General features: G+C 55.3%; 2 protein-coding genes across 7 annotated transcripts; one reads left to right on the plus strand and one right to left on the minus strand.

Annotated features, from left to right (window-relative positions):
* The first annotated feature begins 570 nt into the window (after nucleotides 1-570).
* GCDH (glutaryl-CoA dehydrogenase) lies at nucleotides 571-6,599 on the plus strand. Of its 2 annotated transcripts, none has more exons than XM_029915876.1 (12): nucleotides 571-667; nucleotides 757-887; nucleotides 977-1,012; nucleotides 1,293-1,436; nucleotides 1,586-1,648; nucleotides 1,922-2,092; nucleotides 2,785-2,914; nucleotides 2,996-3,212; nucleotides 3,744-3,847; nucleotides 4,097-4,222; nucleotides 4,513-4,673; nucleotides 5,998-6,599. In XM_029915876.1, exons 2-12 carry the CDS (start codon nucleotides 797-799, stop codon nucleotides 6,051-6,053), a joined length of 1,299 nt encoding a protein of 432 aa, XP_029771736.1. In that variant the 5' UTR covers nucleotides 571-667; nucleotides 757-796; the 3' UTR covers nucleotides 6,054-6,599. The 2 variants fall into 2 exon arrangements, with proteins under 2 accessions (XP_029771736.1, XP_029771734.1); XM_029915874.1 differs by having other exon boundaries at nucleotides 572-667; nucleotides 6,030-6,599.
* Nucleotides 5,769-19,229, minus strand: SYCE2 (synaptonemal complex central element protein 2). 5 transcript variants are annotated; one of them, XM_029915881.1, is made up of 5 exons: nucleotides 19,156-19,229; nucleotides 18,431-18,546; nucleotides 8,242-8,416; nucleotides 7,051-7,239; nucleotides 5,769-5,942 (listed from the first exon to the last, which is right to left on the minus strand). In XM_029915881.1, the coding sequence occupies exons 1-5, from the start codon at nucleotides 19,168-19,170 to the stop codon at nucleotides 5,901-5,903; spliced, it is 537 nt and encodes a 178-aa protein (XP_029771741.1). In that variant the 5' UTR covers nucleotides 19,171-19,229; the 3' UTR covers nucleotides 5,769-5,900. The 5 variants fall into 5 exon arrangements, with proteins under 5 accessions (XP_029771741.1, XP_029771738.1, XP_029771740.1 ...); XM_029915878.1 differs by having other exon boundaries at nucleotides 8,242-8,452; XM_029915880.1 differs by lacking the exon at nucleotides 19,156-19,229 and adding an exon at nucleotides 18,907-19,132.
* Nucleotides 19,230-21,382: the final 2,153 nt, after the last annotated feature.

Below are 21,382 nucleotides of genomic sequence, written 5' to 3' on the forward strand. Positions count from 1 at the left end.
CAGGCACACAGCCACAGCCCCGGTTACAGTGGCACACAACCACCACGCAGTCAACCGCCCCACAACGTCGCAGGCACACCCACACACAGATACACAGTCAGGAACAATCACACACATAGACGTTTGAAGCACAACGCATGGAATCACTCCAAGTCACACACGCAGTCACACGTGGCTACTCCAACTTCCTGGGACAGACTGGCAGATACGATGGACTGAGATCGCCCACTACACCCCACACCCCGACAGCACCTATTAGAGGAGACATTGAGGTCTGGGTACCAGAACTCCTTGTGCCTCAGTTTCTTCATTTAACCCCAGAATCCCTCCGCACACGCCCCCTGCAACTGACCAATCAGGAGTAGGCCGAGCCCCCTCCGAGGGCCAATCAGAACAGGAACACAGCTGGCCAATTGGCTCGGCGCACTCACCTTCCGCCCCCTTCTCTGTTCTGTTTCTTAAAGCAGCCAACATATCTTGGCCCGGGCGCTCCTGGCTTCACCGGCAAGGCTACCGTGGCCCTTTTAAAAGGCAGAACTATGGAAAAGCCGAGTCCTAGAACCCACTAATGAGAAGCCCCATTCGGCATTCGTCCCTCCCACCCTCTAGAGGTCAAAAGCTTTTGCCTGTGGTGCTGTGGTCAGTAGGGTGAGCCGGGAGGCCTCAGGTAAGTACCGGCGTTGAGGGACGATTGGTCCCGCGGGGACCAGGCCTGCCGGCGGGACACACTCCGCTCTGACGCCCCTGCTCCTCCAGATTGGCCGTGGTTGCTCCGCTTGCCCGCCCGCTGTCCCAAATGGCCCTGAGGAGCGTTTCCGAGCGGCTGCTAAGCCGTGGACCAGGCCTGAGCCTCCTGCGCGGGTGGGGCTCGGCGGCGGCGCAAGCTGGTCAGTGCCGGGTCCGGGGCAGGGTGGGGAGGATGGAACTGGAGGCTCGGGAACATTCCCGAGGTGACTTTCCCGTCCTGTGTTTGCAGAAAAAGGCGGGAAGACACAGAACCGAGCGGCCAAGTGTAAGGACCCCTACTTGCGCCGGGCGTCTGCGGCCCTTGTCCAACTGTGTGTCTGGCCCGGGTGGGTTCTGTCCCGGCATCCACCGCTGCCGGGGAGGGGCGCGGCAGGGCGTGGGCAAGGCCAGAGGCAGTGAGTTTCCCGGAGAAATGCCGTCTTGTCCGTCTTCCTTGTAGCCCACATCCACCGGGAGCCAGATGGGAGTGGAGGGGGCTGAGTGAGGGTGCGGTGGGGGGCTGGGCTGGGCTGAGTCAGGCCCCATCGCACTCTCATCTGTCCCAGCCTCGCGTCCTGAATTTGACTGGAGGGACCCCCTGCTGCTGGAGGAGCAGCTGACAGCGGATGAGATCCTTATCAGAGACACCTTCCGCACCTACTGCCAGGAGCGCCTCATGCCCCGAATCCTGCTGGCCAATCGCAATGAAGGTGCCCAGACCGGGGGGGGGGAGTGGTACCCTCCCCTGTGCACACCTGCTCTGCCTGCTTTAGCTGGGTCCCTGGACTCCTGTGTCGCTGGCATGGGGGCTCCAGTGGGCTAGGGCTGGGTCCGAATTTGGGCATCTGTCTCTTTGCAGTGTTTCACCGGGAGATCATCTCAGAGATGGGGGAGCTGGGTGTGCTGGGGCCCACCATCAAAGGTAGGGACAGATTTATCTCTACACTCCGCAGTCCCGCCTGTGTCCTGGAAAGCCCTCCCTGTCCCTGATCCTGAGTTTCCCAGCCTGCAACTCAAGGCTGTTACCATCTGAATGTGGCTGAGAGGGAAAATGAATAAATCCTCAAGCTAGCGCCAGCTTGGTGCCCCCTCCTTGGGCGCCCGCATGTAGCTCTCTCTCTTGGGCCCTGGGAATCACACTGGACTTTGTCTCCCATTGCCACCTCTTCCCTCCCCTCCCCTGCCCTCCCCTCAGGGTATGGCTGTGCTGGAGTCTCATCTGTGGCCTATGGGCTCCTGGCCCGGGAGCTGGAGCGGGTGGATAGCGGCTACAGGTCAGCGATGAGTGTCCAGTCTTCCCTCGTCATGCACCCCATCTATGCCTATGGCAGCAAGGAGCAGCAGCAGAAGTACTTGCCCCGGCTGGGTGAGCAGCTGCCCGTGGAACCTGCTGGAAGCCAGACCATCTCGGTGGTCTGGAACTTAGAAACGAGGCTGTCCCCAGAGCCTGCCTTCTGCTCCTACCTCAAGCCCTGGTGGCCACCCAGATGCCCTGCCGACCCTGGGCCTCACCGCTGCCTCTGGGCCGGGCTGGCCCCTCCTAGCTCTCTCTTGACTCCTCCGCTTTCTTACCACCATCATCCCCCTCCTACTTTGCTCCCCCATCCCGGCCCAGAGTTTAAAGTCTTACCTTCCTGCCCGGGTCCACAAGGCCACGCACGTGCGCAGGCCTCTGCTGACCATTCCAGGGACCTTTGGCCACTCCCCTGACTGCTCCTCCTCAGCCCACTCGGCTTCCTGGGATTCTCCAAAGGGACTGCTGGGCCTTTGCGCATCTGCACCCCCTGCTGGGACCACTCTCTACCCATCCTCCTCCTGCTTAACTCCTTTTCACTGACTTTAAGACACGTTATGTGCCTCCTTCCTGACCCCTGGGCGGGCCTCTCCGCATCTTGGCGTTGTTACTGTGGCCTGGGGGTGGGGGCTGTCCCCACACCCCCTGGGAGTGCCACGGGGGCCAGATTGGGTCTGCCTTTGGCCTGGCTTGATCAAGAGACTGTTCAGTTGAGGGGATGAGTGGGGGACACGCGGATTTGTGACCCTGTCTTGTGCCTGCAGCCAAGGGGGAGCTCCTGGGCTGCTTCGGGCTCACAGAGCCCAATCACGGGAGTGACCCTGGCAGCATGGAGACCAGAGCCCGCCACAACACATCTAACAAGAGCTACACCCTCAACGGGACCAAGACCTGGTGAGGGGCCTAGGTGTCTCAGGCAGGTGGGTAGGGGCAGGGGGGAGGCGGCCAGACCCTCACTCCCTGTCCCTCCCCCAGGATCACCAATTCACCGGTGGCCGACCTGTTTGTAGTGTGGGCTCGATGCGAAGACAGCTGCGTTCGGGGCTTCCTGCTGGAGAAGGGGATGCGGGGCCTCTCGGCCCCCAAGATTGAGGGCAAGTTCTCCCTGCGGGCATCGTCCACGGGCATGATCGTCATGGACGGTGTGGAGGTCCCGGAGGAGAACGTGCTGCCCCACGTGTCTGGTCTGGCGGTGAGCGGCGGCCACCTTGGGAACTGGTACCACGTCACCTGTTGGTTCACCTTTCTTGGGCAGGCCCCGAGCTGGGAACCCAGCTGGGGAACGGACGCAGTCCCTGTGCCTGTGGGGCCCACACACACGTGATTCCGAGAGGTTCCGCTCGGCTCACTGATGTGTGCAAATTGCCCCTTTCGGTGAGCGTCTTGCTCGTACTGGCTGGACCCTGGACACCTACAGTCCGGAAGCAGTTGAATCCTTTGATGCGTGTGCATTTTTCAGTCTCCTGATATCGTCCCCTGGACCTGAGCCTCCCGCCCAGATCCTGGGCCACGTAAAAGTGTGTGCAAAGCGGGAGTGAGCAGGCATTGAGCAAGGCCTCCTGTGCACGAGCTCAGCGCCCGGACCGTGTGATCCACATGGCTGCCCTGAGTCCCTCTATTTATACTGACTGTCTGGAGGGAGGGTTCCCCCTACTTAAGAGTGAGTCCTGCACAGGGCCTTTCAGCTCCTGGTGGGGCTGAGGACCCTCTCTCAACCCTACAGGGACCCTTCGGCTGCCTAAACAACGCCCGGTTTGGGATCACCTGGGGCGTGCTGGGAGCTGCTGAATTCTGTTTGCACACAGCCCGGCAGTACACCCTGGATAGGTTCGTGGGGGCTGCCGTGAGGGGCTCTTGGGGATGTGGGGGCATGGGCTCCATCCCTTACCCCACTGGTGACTCCCGATTCCCTGTCCACCATACTTCAGTTTCTCACCCAGTGTAACAGCCTGGGAAGCCCTTTTGAGGGGCTGATGACAGGGCCAGGGTGAACTCCGCGAGGGCTGGGGCGGCCTGGGAAGGCTTCCAGGACTGGGGAGCGACCTTGCCCATACTCACCCTGAATTTGCCACCTAGGATCCAGTTCGGAGCCCCCCTGGCCAGGAACCAGCTGATTCAGAAGAAGCTGGCGGACATGCTCACTGAGATCACTCTGGGCCTTCACGCCTGCCTGCAGCTTGGCCGCTTAAAGGATCAAGACAAGTAGGGGCTGTGTTATCTGGGAAGCAGGTGCCCCTCCTGGACGTGGTGGTGGCTAGCCCTGGGGAGAAATGTCCTTCCTGCCTGGTGGTCCCTGGGGACCGATCTCTTCTTACCGTCTTGGCCTTGATGGGACAAGACTGCCTGCCTGTCCCTAACTGGGAGCTCAGCGTCCGCTGCTGTGACTGTGACCTGGGGAATCTCGGCCCTGGCTGGGTTTGCCCAGGGCTCAGGGATGCCTGGGGTCAGTTCTTTGTGACCCCTGATAGTGTCCATGTCCGTGTCATTCCCAGGGCCTCTCCGGAAATGGTTTCCCTGCTGAAGAGGAATAACTGTGGGAAGGCCCTGGATATCGCCCGCCAGGCCCGAGACATGCTCGGCGGGAACGGGATTTCTGATGAGTATCACGTGATCCGGCATGCCATGAACCTGGAGGCTGTGAACACCTATGAAGGTAGGGGCTGCTCTCGAGAAGGGGGGTGGGGACGGCAGGCCTGAGGCCTGCTCCCAGGTGTCATCGCTAGTGGTGTGGCCGGGGGCAAGTCCCACCCCATAGTGTTCATCGGAGCAGCTCCCACTGGGACTGTGGAGGTAAAATGCTCTCAGCACTTTCCCCCAGGGTGCTCGGGAGGAGGGGTGCTCCCCAGAGCGGGGCACCATGTCTAGAGTGAGCTGGCAGATGCTGGGGAGCAAGAGAGCAGGTGCACACAGGAATCACCATTTCTTTTATATTAAGAGAAAAAAAAGAAAAGACAAATCACGATCAGGCTGTGGTGTGAGCACCTGGGAACTCACACTGGGCCCAGAGCCCCTTGGGAAGACAGACATGGGGGCAAAAATCATTAAAACAAAACAAAACAAAACCCAGTACAATCTTGTAGGAGCCAGGCAGAAAGCGAGGCCGGCGCCCCTCTTGGGAAGAAAGTGGGAGCACGGCAGGCCTTAGGGGGGTGTCGCTCCCTGGGCAGAGACCGTGAAATAGCTTTTCCTTATTCTTTTTCTTTTTTGAGAGAGCTTCTGTATGCTGTTCTGGATGGGACATTCCAGAAGAAGCAAGAGGGAGGGTTGAGGGTTGAGGTGTGGGAATGACCCTGAGGACAAGCCCAGGAGGGCCTTCAAGGGTTGTTTTGCAGGGGAGGGATGGGGTCAGATACACACCTTCGGAAACAAACATTTTGCTCCATCGGGAGGCAGTGATCTCTGGCCCCCACCCCTGTAAGCCAAGGAAGAGCAAAGGAGAGCACCGGGGGCTGGAAAGTGTCACCCAGAGCTGAGAGTGGGGGCGGGGGACGTGCGGGTCGTGGCGTTAGGCCAGGGGAGATCAGCTGGCACAAGCCACCTGATACCTGCTTTCCTGTCCCTTCCATAGGTAAGAGAGGGCCTGACCTTTCGACCCACAGCCTCTGGGGAAGGGGCATGAATGGGCTGAGAATCAAACATTAACCACCTGTGCAGGGGCGGGTGGGTGAGTTTACCAAGCGTAGGGAGTGCCAGGCCAGGCCTGTGGCCAGAGCCAGGCTTGTTGAAGTTCTGGGTGTCGCACAAGGACTTTTGGATTTTTTAATCTCCTTTTATTTTTTGCCAAGATGCATCATAGAACTGCGAACAACGGTTTTCTGGGCATGGCCTGAACGGTGGCCTCTGGGCCCGGGAGGGGGGAACTCTCTGGAAGCTGTCAGCATTAGCCGTCTCTGTGGGCTCGCTCCTCTTCCGCAGGGGTGGCCTAGGGGGAGGAGAGACACGAAGACCGACTTTAAAGGCAGGCGGTGGGCTGTCAGCCTCAGGCCAGCCCGGTGTCTCTCCTGTCCAGGCACTCACGACATTCACGCTCTGATCCTCGGAAGGGCGATCACGGGGATCCAGGCGTTCACGACCAGCAAGTGAGCACATGTCACCCGGGCGCCCAGACGGTCCCCGGCACCTTCCCAGGGAAATGCTGCGCTCTGCGCTCCCTCAGGGAGGTGGCAGATGGAGCCAATTTTTACAGTGAGAAGTGAGAGACACTGATTCTTAATTATCAAAATTTTCCCTTCGAAGTCATTCAAATGTGTTTCTTAAAAAGAAGATGGGACTCTCTGTACCAAGTTTCTCAGCCCACTTTTAACTGTGGATGGGAACGGGTTCCACTTGTCTTGGAACAGAAGCTTCTCCCCGTGGGGGAGCAGGGAGAGGGGCGGAGAGTGACATGAAGCCATCTCTGTGCGGCTGCTCTGGTGTCTGACTGAGCAAACCGCCCCCCCCCCCCGCCGCCCCGCCCCAGCAAGACTTCACTGTGTGCTCCCTGACCCTCCCGTCTTTGGGGTAAGTGCCTTATGCTGGAGGTTGGAGCAGGAGGAAAGTGAAAAAGAATAATAAAGAGTCTGCATGTCTGAGCGCACCATGTTGGGCTACGGCTAATAGTAACCACCCAAGAAGTCATTTTGGTCACTGGAGAAATGTGGGGCCATGTGGCGGGGACCCCCCCGCCCCCATGGTCGGGCCTGTGGCTGAGTCTCGGGTTCTGCTGTATAACGCTGGTTAGGCGCTGACCAGGGCTCTGGGCTGTGGACAGAGAAGCCTTTGTCCTTTCTGCCACCACACAGCTGACCACAGAGTGGTGGGAAATAACAGTGGTCCGGCTTCTCAGCTCAGACACGCCGCCTCGGAGGGGAGCCCGGGGCCACCAGGGAGATGGCAAGAGCATCTGGAGGGTTTTGCAGGGACCGTGGCCCCTGTGGGCTTAGGGCCGGGCGCCGTGCCGACAGCCTCGGCTGTGCTGATGTTTGCTTTCGTCTTGACCTCCACGCTCCCCGCCCCCCCCCCCAGGGCCCCGCGCATGCGCTGAGTCACACCTCAGGCTGGACGCACAGGTCCTTGTACACTGTCTCCACGGTGTGGCACACTTGTTTGAGCTCTGTCTCCAAATGGCTGATCTTTGCCATCTTCTGAGTGAACTCTTGGAGCTTCTCCTGAATGATCTTGTTGTGGTGATTGTAGATCTGATACATCCTCTCTTCTAGCTTCTCTGCCAGGTCTGAAACCTTTCCAAGAAAAAAGTATGTTCTTAGAAAATCAAACAAGGGACCTCACAAGACATTTTTTTGGGTTTTTTTTTTTTTTGTTTTTTATTTATTTTTGAGAGACAGAGACAGCATGAGCAGGGGACGGTCAGAGAGAGGGAGACACAGAATCTGAAACAGGCTCCAGGCTCTGAGCTGTCAGCACAGAGCCCGACATGGGGCTCCAACCCACAAACCTCCCGTGGTTCGTGAGGTCAGGACCTGAGCTGAGGTCAGACACTTAACCGACTGAGCCACCCAGGTGCCCCACAAGACATTTGTTTTAAATGTCTAAGATATCTGCAATTTGTCTTATAAAAATGGTAAAAAAAAAAAAAAAATTCCAGTCACTGGAGGTGAAATTGCCTACATTTTGAAAAATTTTAAATGTTTACTTATTTTGAGACAAAGTTGTGCAGGGGAGAGGCAGAGAGAGAGAGAAAACTCATGCAGGAGGGGTGGAGAGAGAGGGAGACAGGCTCTGCCCTACGCTGACAGCACAGAGCCCGATGTAGGGCTTGAACCCGTGAACAATGAGATCATGGCCCGAGCTGAAGTCAGACACTTATAACCAACTGGGCCACCCAGGTGCCCCAGAATTTTAAGTAATGTAGTAATGTCTACACCCCATGTGGGGCTTGAACTTGTAACCCCAAGATGAAGAGTTGCAGGCTATACTGACTGAGCCAGTCTGGCACCCCACACACCATTCAAATTCTGGCGGACAAACAGGGTGACAGCGAAGGCTCTGCCTCAGTCCCAACTCCCATGGCCATTACCACTGGCATGAAAGAAGAGGACTGGGCTGCGGGTGCAGATGGACCTTCGTGCCTCATCCGGGCCCTTTCATGTGGCACTACAGGCAGATCGCTTAGTGTCCTGCCTAGAATCGAACACACTCAGCAGCATCTCCTTCCCTCCCCTTTCATAGGACTCCCTCCCCCTGCGGACCGGGGCTTTGCAGTGTGTGGGAGAAACTGTCACCCTGATCTTGAGGTTGTCCCTGAAGTTGGTCATGAGAGCGTGGTCCTTCTGCCTGCTCTCGTTGATGTTTTCGATCAGCTCCTGGGTTCTCTTCTTCAGGATGTCAATGCTCGAGTCCAGAGAGGAAAAGTAGGGTCCCAACTTCCCTTCTAGCGTCATCAGCTGGTGGTTGGCACTGGAGGTGGCAATAGAGGGGCTAGAACCCTGACTTCTGAAAGCACAGGAAACTGAGGTCAGCAAACACCCCCGAGAGCGCTGATCCGAGTTAGCTGCGCCGTGTGCCTCCCGCGGGCGACGCTGATGGGTTTCATTCACACGCTGCCCGGAGAGGCAGGGGCAGGACCCCCATTTTATAACTGAGGAAACAGGCCCAGAGGTGCAAACAAAGTCCACCTAAGGTTCCAGAACAGGGGGATTTGCCTGATTCCAAAACCCACAGTCATTTCATTATACTAACTTGCTGCTTTGAAATGAGCATCGGTTATACTATTTATAGTATATAAGCAACTGTAGATGGGGGCAGAGTAAAAAATCTAGAAGGATTCTGCACATCTTGGGTGCCTGGGTGGCTCAGTCAGTTGAGCTTGACTCTTGATTTCGGCTCAGGCCATGATCTTGTGGTTCGTGAGGTCAAGCCCCACATTGGTCTCTGCACTGACACTGTGCAGCCTGCTTCAGATTCTCTCTCTCTCTCTCTCTCTCTCTCTCTCTCTCTCTGTCTCTCTCTCTTTCTCTCTCTCCCCTGCTCTTGTGTGTGCATTCTCAAAATAAACATTTTTAAAAAATTAAAAAGGATTCTGCATATAGATTGCTTTGTCAAGACCTGTAAGGATTTTTTGTTGTTGTTGTTTTGCTTTTTTTTTTTTTTTTTTTAACAAGTGGGAGAGGAACAGAGAGAGAGAGGGAGACACAGAATCCGAAGCAGGCTCCAGGCTCTGAGCTGTCAGCACATGGCCCGATATGGGGCTCGAACTCATAAGCAGTGAGATCATGACCCGAGCTGAAGTTGGATGCTTAACTGACTGAGCCCTGCAGGTACCCCAAATCTCTGTACTCCTTAAACAGGACTAGGGGGGCTTGCTCAGATTCTGGGCTCCGTTTCTTTTTGTCCTTTATCTCTGCTTTATGTGATGTGTGAGCACCTTCCATCTGTCGGGCCCTGTGCTGAGCTGAACACTGGTTGCTGCAGCCTCTTGACCATTCTTTGGGCTTGGTCCACTCACTGTCTTTACCTGCCTCGTGGCTGAGGACACAGGCTCAGTGTCCTGGGTGGGTTATGTCACTTTTCAAGGTTACTGGCCAGTGTGTGGCAGAGCTGGGTGTGGGACCCAGCTGGCCTGCCTCCCAGCCCATGTCCTGCTGCCCCTCGGGTCCTCAGTTTCGTCTCTGAGGTCCTCCCAGGTCTTAATGGCTGAGACTCAGAGGTGCCAAGAGAGCAGTTCCTAAACGCACCAGTTGACAGGCAACCACAAAGTCAGCCAAGACCACAGTCAGGCACTGATTTCTTAGAAAATTACATCTTGATTTTTGGATGCTTTCTCCATAAAATCATTTTTCCTTGGTGGTTTCCTAACTGCCTAAGCTCTTTGGCTCAGGACACAAGCGCAGTAAAACCCTGAGCACAAGAGCCTGGGTGTCCAGAGCGCTCACCTGCATGAAGCTCTCAGGCCCAGGACTTGGGCTGTGTCGGGCCCTTGACTACTCCTTGCCAGATCATTTCTTGCCTCTTTGGCTTTGTGCTTGCTCTCTGACTTGACCTGTGAGGCCTGGCCCAGGCCGATGCTCCTTTGATAAGCTGTCCAGGACCCTGTGCCTGTCTCTATCACCACATGTGCTGCTCAGAGATCACATCCTTCCCCCCACCCCCAGAGGGCTGTGTCCTATTTATCTCCAAATTCCCAGCGCTCACCACACAGTAGATCTTTCATTGTTTGTCGAATGAATGAAGGACACCTATTCCTCCCTCCTCTGGCTTTATACAAAACATACAAGTTCACCAGCCTCCAAGGCAAGACGCGTGTGGCCAGTGCATTTATCAAGATGGGAAAGTGTGTCCCCGAGGCAGATAATCTATAGCAAAGACGTATGTCAACTAGAAAACAACAGAGCAATTAAAGCCTTCCTGAGTATTCTCATAAAAGTCATTTTACTGCAGGACAAAGGTTTGCTAGAAGAGTTTATGACTCTCTTAGCTTGTGATTACTCCTTGTCCACAGGGAAGGGAGCCAACAGGAGATTAACTCAGAACTTGGACACTTTTTTTTCTTAATTTTTAAGATTGTACTTTTTAAAACTTACTATTACTTTGGTGGGGGGAAGAAAGGACTCAAGTAAGTGAGGGGCAGAGAGAGAAGCAGGGCTCGAGCTCACAAGCCATGAGATCATGTCCTGTGTCAAAGTCGGATGCTTAACTGACTGAGCCACCCAGGTGCCCCTTAAGATTTTATCTTAAGTGATCTCCACACCCAACATGGGGCTCAAACTCAACCCTGAGACTGTGCCGGCCAGGCGCCCCCACACTGGTACTCTGACAGACTTCTGTAACGTTTGGATGCATGTGAAAAACACGGAGTGGATGACTCTTAAAAAGACAGGCGTGCTTTGCATGACGATGATGAAGTGGAGGACACGGGTTCAAGAAAACCTAGCTTTTCATTTCTCGGAGGCCTCCGACACTGACTGGCCTCCAGGTTCCCTAAACCAGGGGCTCTATGACACCAGTCTCCAGCTGGGGGCCTCAGGTGCTCTTCTCCCAACCCCGTGTCACACCCACACCAACACCCCACCCTGGCTCTCCATAAGCTAGTGCTGTGTTTTTCCTTCAAACTCCACAACTTGAATGACAGTGGAGGAAATGATGATCCCGGGAACAGGGTGACTGCAGAGTCTTGCTCTCTAGCCTCTGGGAGTCCTCAGGGTCACTGGGCATCCTGTCTGTGCTCTGGTCACCTCCCTCTCATTCCTCTGAGCCATTCTAAACTTTCATAATCCTCCTGTCCCTGACCCCACACTTGCCTCCCATCACGCTGAGCAGATACGAAAACAGGGCAGGCCAATAACTCCCTCCGCTACTGCCCACAAATGGGTCTACAACTAGCCTTCCTCTTTCCAAACCCCCAGCTTGGCAGGCAGTGAAGGGCTCTGTGCCTCTGTCGGGTTCCCGATCCCAGTCCCCTTTGTACCTTGCCCTCTTCTTGTACCTTTGATCTCTATTTTGGGCTGGCCCCTTCCAGGCATTTCCTCTCCAGTTTTACGTTAAAACAACACACAGACCCACATTCCTCCCCTCTAACACCAGGAATCGCTTGGCCAGCCTCCCCGTCACAGTCATGCACTCTTCTAGAAAGACCTGTTGACACTCTGTGAGCACAGTTCCTCACATCCCCCTCTCCTCTCAGCCCACTAGTTCCTGCCCCAGTTCTCAAATGAAGAGTCTCCTGCCAAGGTCCCCAGTGGCACCTGGCAGATATCTCAGACTCTAATTCCCTTGACCTTCTGGCTGCAGAGGGTACTCTTGACCACCCTTCCCTGCCATTCCCATCACGTGGCCTCCCCAGGCTCTGCGGCTGGCCCTGCTCTCGTCCCTTTACCCATCATTCACATCCTTGCTCTGAAGCCAGGACCCCCAAACCTCCTACCTGCTGGCCTTTCCTGCTAACCCACCACCTCACAATGCACAACCTGTCATTCCCCAAAGACACCCTTGTAGCTGGAACATAGGCAGTCCTTTTCCCTACCTATAGCCTGCTTCTTCTGGAAAGTCTTCCCTGGGTGAGTCACGTGCACACAGCAACTACCGTGTCACCGCCTGCACCTTAGCATCCTGCCATGGTCTCTGGGAGGACTGGGCCATGCGCCACTCATCTTCATGTCTGTAATACCTACACTTGATGACAGCAGTAATAAAGGGCCGTGGAATAGATGAGTGGCCAGCAAGGACTTCCATTACCATCCACCTCCCAAAACTTCCAAGCTTATTCTCCGTCCACGCCTGTCTCCTGAGCTCCCAACGACACATCTGACCTCCTCCAGACCCTGTTTACTCGGCTGTCCCAGAGGCATCTCAAACTCCTCCGAATTCGCATGCCAATATGAACATCCGCCTTCGACACCAAAGGCCACCTAGCGCCCATGCCAGAAACTCAGCAGTGAACCTGGAGTCCAGCTTCTCTCTGTTCCTCCACATCCTGTGAGAAAATCCTCCTTCCCACCTCCTTGATCTCTCCCAGATCTATCATTTCCTCTCCATCGAAACATTTTCAACTCACCTATCATTTCTCACCTGGTCCTTAGGGACCTTCTTAACTGCAACCTATGTCCTGCTCCTGCCTGACAGCCTATGAGAGGCCCCACCTGCCACCGGCTCAAGGGCACTCCCGAGCGCGGCACACAGGGCCTTCTAGGGCTCGAGGTGCCACCTTCCCTTCCCCCCTCTCCGCTCTGAGCTTCCACAACTTCACCATTGGGAGTTCCTGCTACAGCACCCCCACTTACTGATCACCGCACTGCCTCGGCTCATACACATTCCTTCCTTCCAGCCCGCTCAAGGTGGAGCTTGCATTCCGCACACCCCCCCAGCAGCACAGAGAGTCACTCGATGCTTGGAGGAAGGAACTTTTTCCAGAGCCCGGTGTTCCATTCCTGCTCACAAATTTCCTTGTACCCAGGGCTGCCTGTCCCGACAATGTAGGCATCCTGAAATTAAAATCAATGATAAAAACAGGTGCTCCTTTCTATGTAATTGCTCACAAGCTGCTGGAGCTGCGGACAGTTCACAGTGGCTCCTTTCTCAGGCTCCAGGGACAGGGCTGGAGCCGTCTCCGTGGCAGCAATGCAAATGGTGAAAAATCACTTGAATTCATCTCATTCAAATTTTGTGGTGGGACAAAGGCTTGCATCAGATGTTTGCAGAGAGCTTCCTGAGTTTTTCCAACCTCTCCTTTGGGGATTTCTTTCTTTCCATTTCATTTTTCTTAATACTCAGCAGCTGCATATTAATCAGGATGCTAATGAACCACAGGCTTCCCTGGGCCTGCGTTCACCAATTAACTTTAATAAACAAAATGCACAGCGCCCTCTTCCCTGGCTCCCCCATTCCCGGGCCTGCTTCTGCTGCCCAGCCCTGGCCGCGGGCCAGGGAATGGAAGCAGCGCCGGACAAAGCAAGCAGGCTGGGTGCGCACAGCCCGCAGAGGGGTCCGGCGGGGGGACTTGGGGCGGGGGCTGTGAACACTTTACCACGCTCATCTATTATCATCTGTCCTAAGGAGTCCCGAATTCGGTCTTGAGGATTAGGACACAGTTCCCCGAGCAGGGCCCTCGCTGGCGGGGGCCCCAGGGACGGTGAGGAAATGGCTCTAAGTGAAGAGACCATCTGTTCGCTCCAGGTAAAGCCGTGATTGGCAGGCGTGTGAGCCAGAGCCTCCCGCTGGCGGGCCCCCCCCTCCGTGGCCTCTCACAGATACACAAGTAAACAATCCGCCAGCCACTTCTGACCACCACAGGCCCAGGAAGGGGGGCAAGCTAATCAGACATTCAAGGAGGAGCACAACAGAATCTCTGCTGCTTGGGCAAAACGAGGTTTTGCTGAAGTACAGCCGGGGAGGGCGAAGGTTTGACTCAAAGCTACGGAGCCCGTTCCTCACACTCTGCTTTTCTCTCCTGAAAGAAATGTGCTCACATTTTAATCATGTCACTGAGTGTCTGCCGCTGGATCTATTAATCGGCCCTTGCACTGGTTCTAATCCATCTGTTTTTTCGGCCCAAAGCTCTCATGGAACTTCTTGAAACTCTGATATGCTACTGTCTGTGTCTCTTTGCCACTTAGATCCAAGTCTAAACACGCTATTTGCAGGAAGATGTTATCAAATGACTTCAGTCGTTTCCTTTTTTTTCCTGGTCCTCAATTGAGGGCACACACCTAGAAACCACCCCACCGGCAGCCTGCTGTACACCTGAGGAATCTGGGAGGCGGGGAGAAGCAGGCTGTATACCCAGAGTCCCCCGGGGTCCTGTCCTGAGCCTGGCCTTGTCTCACTCCTTCCCCAGGTGCGCTCCCTCACCCTGCGGCTGCCCCTGAAGCAGGGACTCCCGCAGTGCCGTCTGCGGTCCCTTGTCCCACCCTGAGTTCCAGGTCAGCCAGCCCAGCTGTACTGGACACGTTCACGTGCATGTCCCCAGCCACTGCAAGCTCAATAAGGGCAAGACGGAACCCGCGTTCTTGCCTCTACCACTGAAATCACTGCCTGCTGGAAACCAGTCCAAAGCGGCGCGCGCTAGTAAACATTTAGCAAGCGGTTCTCTGTGGGGGAGAAAAAAGGTCTGCTCTGCAGTGCTCCCCAAGGTCCATGGGGCAGACTCCCGCTACAGCCAATTTCAAGCTACCAACACAAAATCACCAAGTGCCGTGTTGGGAAGAGATGTGCAGAACCGGCTCTTCGGAGCTGGGAGGTGCCGGCTGCAGCACACCACAGCAGGAGGGCCCTGGTGCCAGTCACCATGCCCGACACACACGGGCATTTTCATTGTTTTGCAGCACACCAGCCGCGAGGCGCCCTCGCGCTTCCCCTTCCTCGCGCCTCCCTAACCGACCCTGCCGCCCCCTCGAGTTCCTCTCCACCTGCCCTGCTAGGCCACCCGCACGGGAGGTCTCCCCGCGTCCACGTGCGTCCCCTCCCACCCAGTCCCCACAGCGCAGCCTTTGTAGCACGGGAAGCAGAACGCGGCGGCGGCGGCGGCGGCGGCGCATCTGACACGGCAACTCCCCTCCTAGGTACCTGCCCCAGAGAAGTGAGAAGACGCACGCCCACACCAAAATCTGTGCGTGGACCTTCACGGCAGCATTCCCCACGCGAATCAGGAAGCAGAAACGACTCCAGGGTCCATCAGCCAATGAGTGGATAAATAAAATGTGGGGGATCCTAACAGAGTACCATCCAGCCATAGAAAGAAATGGGAGTTGTGATACACGGAAAAACCCTGAAGACGCCGTGCTCGGTGATAGAAGCCAGTCCGGAAGGACACACAGTGTCTGACGCTTACACGGAATGTCCAGCAGAAGCAAAGTCAGAGACAGAAAGTAGCGGTTACCAGGGGCCAGGGAAGATGGTTAAGGGGGGCAAGGTTTCTTTTTGGGGCGACAAAAAGGTTATAGTTGACAGTGGTGACAGTTTCACAGCTCTGTGAATATACTAAAAACAACTGAATTGTGCATTTTAAGTTCATGAATTGTAAAGTACGTGAATTATATCTCAATAAAGGTATTATCAAAAAAGTCCTCAGGTAAGTCCACAGGCGACAAAACGCCCTATGACCTGGCCCCTGCCAAGCCGGCCGGCGCTGCTCCTGCTCTCCCCACCTTCCCTGCACCCACACCCAGCCACAGCCGTCACCCAGCCTGCCTGCAGCTCCCTGAACGGCACAGGTTCCAACCTCCTCCCTCCACCCCCTTGGCCACCCAACATCCACCCTCTCGTAGCTTTGGACTCGGCATTGCTTCTTCAAGGGCGCAGTCTCTGGCTCCCCATTCAGGACTGGCTGCCCCCGGGGGGCGGGGGGGATGTTTTCCCAGCACCCCAAGCCTCCTGTCAGTACTTGTTCCGTCTCCACCTCTCGGTCGCACGGAAGCCCAGGGGCGCTGGGAACACATCTGCCTGGTGGACTGAGGCCTCCCTGCTGCCGATCACGATGCCTGCCTGGATGCGCTGACCGCACCCCTGCTTTGTGGGCGCACCGAGCTCCTTCCTACGTCAGAGACTTCACACTCTGCCTGGCATGTGTGGGCCCCGAGGCCTCCTGGCTGTGCCTTCTCAGGAGACCTGCTTAGAGGATGTCTCTGACTCCCTGTCACTCTAGCTGCTCCTCGCTGTTTTGTTTCTTCATAGCACTTGCCACCTGTTGAAATCACATTATTACTATGATTATGATTATGATTAATCTCTTTTAGAAGATCAGCTTCCCAACAGACCCAGAGTAGCCAGTACGACATTGAAGTAGAAGAACAAAGTCAGATGACTGATGCTACCCGACCTCGGGACGTACTATAAAGCTGCAGTGATCCAGACAGTGTGGAATCGGTGACCAAATAGACAACAGAGCAATGGGACAGAGAGGCCAGAAAAAGACCCACACACATACAGTCAACTGATCTTCGACAAAGGAGCAAAGAAAATTCAATGGAGAAAGGAGTCTTTACAACAAACGGTGCTGAAATAACTGGACAGCTGGGGGGTGGGGATGGGAACAACTAGACACAGACTCACACTTTCACAAAAACTAGATCACAGACCTGAATGTCAAACACAAGACTATAAAACTCCTGGAAGATATCAAAGGAAAGAAGCTAGTGGACCTTCTTAGATAAAATACCAAAGAAAAAACTGGTACGTTGGACTTCATTAAAATTAAAAACCTGCTCTGCAAAAGACACAGTTAACAGAATGAAAAGACAAGCCACAAACTGGGAGAAAATCTTCGTGAAACACATGCCTGATAAAGGACTGGTATCTAAAATACACAAAGAAGGGCACCTGGGTGGCTCAGTCAGTTAAGGGTCTGGCTTCAGCTCAGGTCATGATCTTACGGTTCATGGGTTCAAGCCCCATGTCAGGCTCTGTGCTAACAGCTCAGAGCTCAGAGCCTGGAGCCTGCTTCAGATTCTGTGTCTCCCTCTCTCTCTGACCCTCACCTGCTCTCACTGTCTCTCTCTGTCTCTCAAAAATAAACTAAAAAAAAACCAACAAAAAATTTTTTAAAAATAAATAAAATACACAAGAACTCTTAAAAACAATAAGGAAACGGGGCGCCTGGATGAATCAGTCAGTTAAGCATCCGACTTGGGCTCAGGTCACGATCTCCCGGTTCAGAGTCCCGAGTGGGGCTCTGTGCTGAACGCTCAGAGCCTGGAGCCTGCTTCCAATTCTGTGTCTCCCTTTCTCTCTCTGCCCCTCCCCTGCTTGTGCTTTGTCTGTCTCTGTGTCTCAATAATAAATAATCGTTAAAAAATTAAAAAAATATATATATATATTATCTTCTTGTATGACCTGGCAATCGTGCACCTTGGTATTTACCCAAAGGAATTAAACACTTAGGTCCACTCAAAACCCTGCGTGTGAATGTGTATCATGGCTTCATTCAGAATCACCAAAACCTGGAAGCCATCGAGACGCCCTTATGAAGGTGAGTGGAGGACCCGGGGTGCATCCAGACGGGGGGATATTATTGGGCACTAGAAGAAATGAGCCGGCAAGCCATCAAGAGCAAGAGAGGCCCCTCAAGCGCCTGTCAGAGTTCTGGACCTTTAACTCCCACGCTCGGCATCATAGTCTGGCCAAAGTAGACCCTCCACAAAGACTCACTGAATAAATGACTGCGGGACTGAAACCTTCTCGGCCCTCCCAGATGCCGCTCTCTCTTCGACTCTTGTAACTAACCCATTCGCCCCATTTCCTGAAACGCACCCAGGATCTGACTTCTCACCACCTCAGCAGGCCCCCCACAGGCCAAGCTGGAGCTCACTGGTCTCCCAGACTCCTCAGCTCGCACCCTCACCAACCTATTCCCTACACACGGCAGCCGGGGGGGGGGGGGCTTCCACTTCCAACGTCTGCCAAGGTCCAGGTAGTGACTCTTCTCAGTCTTATGGGCCCTGTGGTCTCTGTTGCAAAAACCTGACTTGGCAGAGGCAGACACGTTCCAACAAAACTTTATTAACAATAGTCCTTGCCCCGCTGCGGTCTCCTCAGGTCCCCCTATTTCAAATCTTTTCGTGGGTAACGAACACCCAAAGTCCCATTGCCTGGCTGGATTTCTTCCTAGCTCCCTGTTGTGCTCCTCCCCCACAGAGCAGCCTACCCTCATGGTTCACTTGTCACCTCCTCCACGAAGCCCTCCCTGATTCTCTGATCAAAACCCGTTCTACACATGCACTCTCTCCCTAGCCCCTCCAGACCCCCCAGAGTTAAGCATGTCCTGACTCCTATATGTTCCCGAGGTCACAGTTTGTCCTCCTCCTCCGGAGTGGCCGCTCACGACTGTGTCCCAGCGGCCTGCACCATGTCCGGCACGCGGCAGGTGTGTGCCCAGTGCGTGCGGGGCAAAGGTGCCCACAGCAGACACTGGCAGGGTCTTGCGGGTGAATGAGGAGGGCCCCGGGGTCTGGGTGGACCCCGTCGCGCCGGCGGCTTCCTCACCTGGCCGGCACCAAGCCAGTTTCCTCTTCGCGGTTCTCGTCACCCTGTGGCTGCTCCTTGCGGTCGCCCAGCGGCGGTGGCTCCTGGTCCTTGCACTCCACCTGGGGCATGTCCACCTGTGAGCACAGCCAGGGCATGAGCAGCCAGGGGAGGGAAGACGAGAAGGAGTCAGACCCCCCCCCCCCCCCGCTCCTGACGCCCCTTCGTCCCTGGGCACCTCCGTGTGCCGCCGCGCAAGGCCGGGGACCCCCAGGAGGGCCGCGCGGGGCTGGGACGGGGGGCCCCACGAGGCCGGGAGCGCGGGAGGACAGAGGCGGGGAGCCCGGGACGGCCTGGGGTGATGCCCGGAGCTCAGGGGGTGCCGGGCCCCGAACTGATGCGTGTGCCGGCTCGAGTCCGTCGAGGAAGGAGAAGAGGCAGAAGAAAAAGTAGAAAAGGAAAGGGTGAGGCGCCTGAGTGTCTGAGCCCTTCTCTACCCTGCTCCTGCCTCGCGTCATGCGTGGAAGTCTGGCCTTTGGGCCCGGGTGTCAGCGTGTCAGACGCGCGGCCCATCCGTCCGTCAGGGCCTGGTCAGTCAGTCAAGAAATCGGGACCCGGCCAGACGAGGCGTGGCCTCGATGGTAAGAGACAGGCGGCCAGGGTCCGGTCCGCCAGGGAAGCCGGAGATCTCGGCGGTTCCCAGTCTGTCCACCCGCCGCCCACGTGAAGGCAACAAACGAGCGTACTCCCTGTCGCTCCATCCTGTCTTTTCCCGCCTTCTCTTTCACCGGCTCTGCGCACGCGCCGGCCCCGCCCCACGGCTTGCCCCCCCCCCCCCCCCCCCCCCCCCCCCCCCCCCCCCCCCCCCCCCCCCCCCCCCCCCCCCCCCCCCCCCCCGCGCACGTGCTGCATCACGCGCTCCTGGATCCGCCTCTTCTCGGGGCGGAGTCAGCCGTTAATCGGCGGTTGGGCCGTCCCGGGGGCTGCGCGCGCAGCCGGCACCGCCTGGAGGGCGTGGGTTCTGCGCGTGCGTGTGCCAGTAAAGGAGGCTGAGGGGCGCTACTTGAGTAAGGGGTATCGAGCAGTGCAGTCGTTGCGTTAGTGCTTACAAATGTTACCAATAGAAAACCCTGAAGGTTGCTGTTGATAATGACCTGTTGCCTTAAGTGAAAAAGTTTGGGCAGTGCCACCGTGAATCAGAGTTACTTGTGCACTCTAAAACTGTCAGCTCCATAAAAGCTTGGCGGGTTCTGGCCTTTACAGTCTTGGGCGCATATCGCTTACTAATAATAGTAGTGATAATAATAATAATGGGCACCCGAGGAGCCGCAGACTGGGAGAAAATGTTTACAAAACATATATTCACAATTCCTAGCCACCATCTACAAAGAACTCGATAAGATAACCCAACTTAAAAATGGGCACAGGATTTGAATAGGCATGTGCAGTGCAAAGGTCCTGAGGTGGGAGCAAGCTCAAGCGTGCTTGCGGAGCAGCTAGGCCTAGTGGGGAGGGTGAACGGGGGTTGGGGGAGTCTGTGGGTGAGGGATCAATGTTGGGCAGGTTTAGGCTGGAGCCAAAGCAAGGGGTTAGGATTTTGCTCCAGTTCACTGGTAAGGAGGTGGAGCTGCTCTCTGGAACTCCTGTCATAGTGTCTGTAAAGGAGAGGCAGCAGGAATCCTGCGCAGGGCTCTGTCTCCTGCCACATGATGACAGGGCACACATCTTGACACCTACATTCTGGAGAACATGGTTTGAATCTGGACTCTTGTCTCTTACCAGCAAGAGTGGCCAGAGAGGGCGGGTGGGGCATAAAACTGCCACTCAATCTCAAAATCCATTTTTGCCTGTAACTGAGGCAGTAAGATCTAAAACATCAGACTATTGTGAGGGTTTCAGAGATAAACATATGGAACACGATATGAGTTTAGCAGACAGCAGCTAACGTAAGATCTTGTGGCAAAGCCACAATGTAAACAAAATGTAGCTTCCTGCGGCACCAGATCTGAAGACCTGAGGATTATCAGAAAAATCTCAAAGATTTACTGTTAAGCATGCACACACCATGCACACACTGACACGTAAGCTGAACAAAAGCAACACACAAGCTGCGGGATGATTTTTTTTTTTTATGGTTCAGAGTCTGTATAACCTTTGAAGACAAAGTCAAACCATGTTTTGTGTAATAATATATACAGGAGCCTTGAAAAACACAGGAGGATGATAAACAAATTTAGGAGGGAGCAATCTCAATGAGATGCTGCCCAAAGTGACTAGGACAAGCCTATAGTATGGCTGAATTATTAGGCACACAGGTCGAAACTGTGAAAGACCCAAAACAAATAGCATTCAGATTTGCTCAAACTGGGGGCAGACTGTTGGGCTAATACTGTATACGCTTCACCTTCCCCACCCACCCTCCACTTTTCTGTGGCCTCACCTCTCCATTTCTGTATTTATCTGTTTATGCATCCCTGCACCCTTTCCCCTATGTCGGCTCCCAAGGGCAGGGTCCGGAGTCAGCTTGGTGGTCTTCAGCTCAGCACACTGTGGGCACTCACGAGGTGCACATTTGTTGCATGAATGAGTATTTTTCTGTATGGCTGACTTAATTTGAAAAAAAAAAAAATCTTTCCGAGTAGCCCTTCGGAGATTGGTGCCCACAAGCCCTGGGACAGAAGCAGCCCACGGCCTCAGGTGCCAACTGCTTGAGTTTAACCGTGGCCTCATGGTTCTAGAACTGTTTACATTTCTGAAGGGCGCTGACCCTGAAGATGTGGGGCGAGCAACATGGAGACAGATTTGCTCTAAAATATCCGCACAGGGGCGCCTGGGTGGCTCAGTCGGTTAGGCCTCCGACTTCGGCTCAGGTCAGATCTCACGTTTGTGGGTTCGAGCCCCATGTCAGGCTCTGTGCTAACAGCTAGCTCAGAACCTGGAGCCTGTTTCCAGTTCTGTGTCTCCTCCTCTCTT

This window comes from Suricata suricatta, chromosome 12 (genome assembly GCF_006229205.1).
Source record: "Suricata suricatta isolate VVHF042 chromosome 12, meerkat_22Aug2017_6uvM2_HiC, whole genome shotgun sequence".
Taxonomy (NCBI): Eukaryota; Metazoa; Chordata; class Mammalia; order Carnivora; family Herpestidae; genus Suricata; species Suricata suricatta.

Bases quoted from the DNA above. Each gene is read 5' to 3' on its own strand.
- GCDH (XM_029915874.1), top strand. From the start codon at position 797: ATGGCCCTGAGGAGCGTTTCCGAGCGGCTGCTAAGCCGTGGACCAGGC. The intron at 1,437-1,585 runs GTGCCCAGACCG...GTCTCTTTGCAG, and splicing joins GCTGGCCAATCGCAATGAAG to TGTTTCACCGGGAGATCATC. The intron at 3,213-3,743 runs GTGAGCGGCGGC...TCAACCCTACAG, and splicing joins CCCACGTGTCTGGTCTGGCG to GGACCCTTCGGCTGCCTAAA.
- SYCE2 (XM_029915877.1), bottom strand. From the start codon at position 18,927: ATGACGCGAGGCAGGAGCAGG. The intron at 18,547-18,906 runs GTAGAGAAGGGC...CTGTGCTCACAG, and splicing joins TGACGCGAGGCAGGAGCAGG to GTGGACATGCCCCAGGTGGA. The intron at 8,453-18,430 runs GTGAGGAAGCCG...CTGTGCTTTCAG, and splicing joins ACTGGCTTGGTGCCGGCCAG to AAGTCAGGGTTCTAGCCCCT.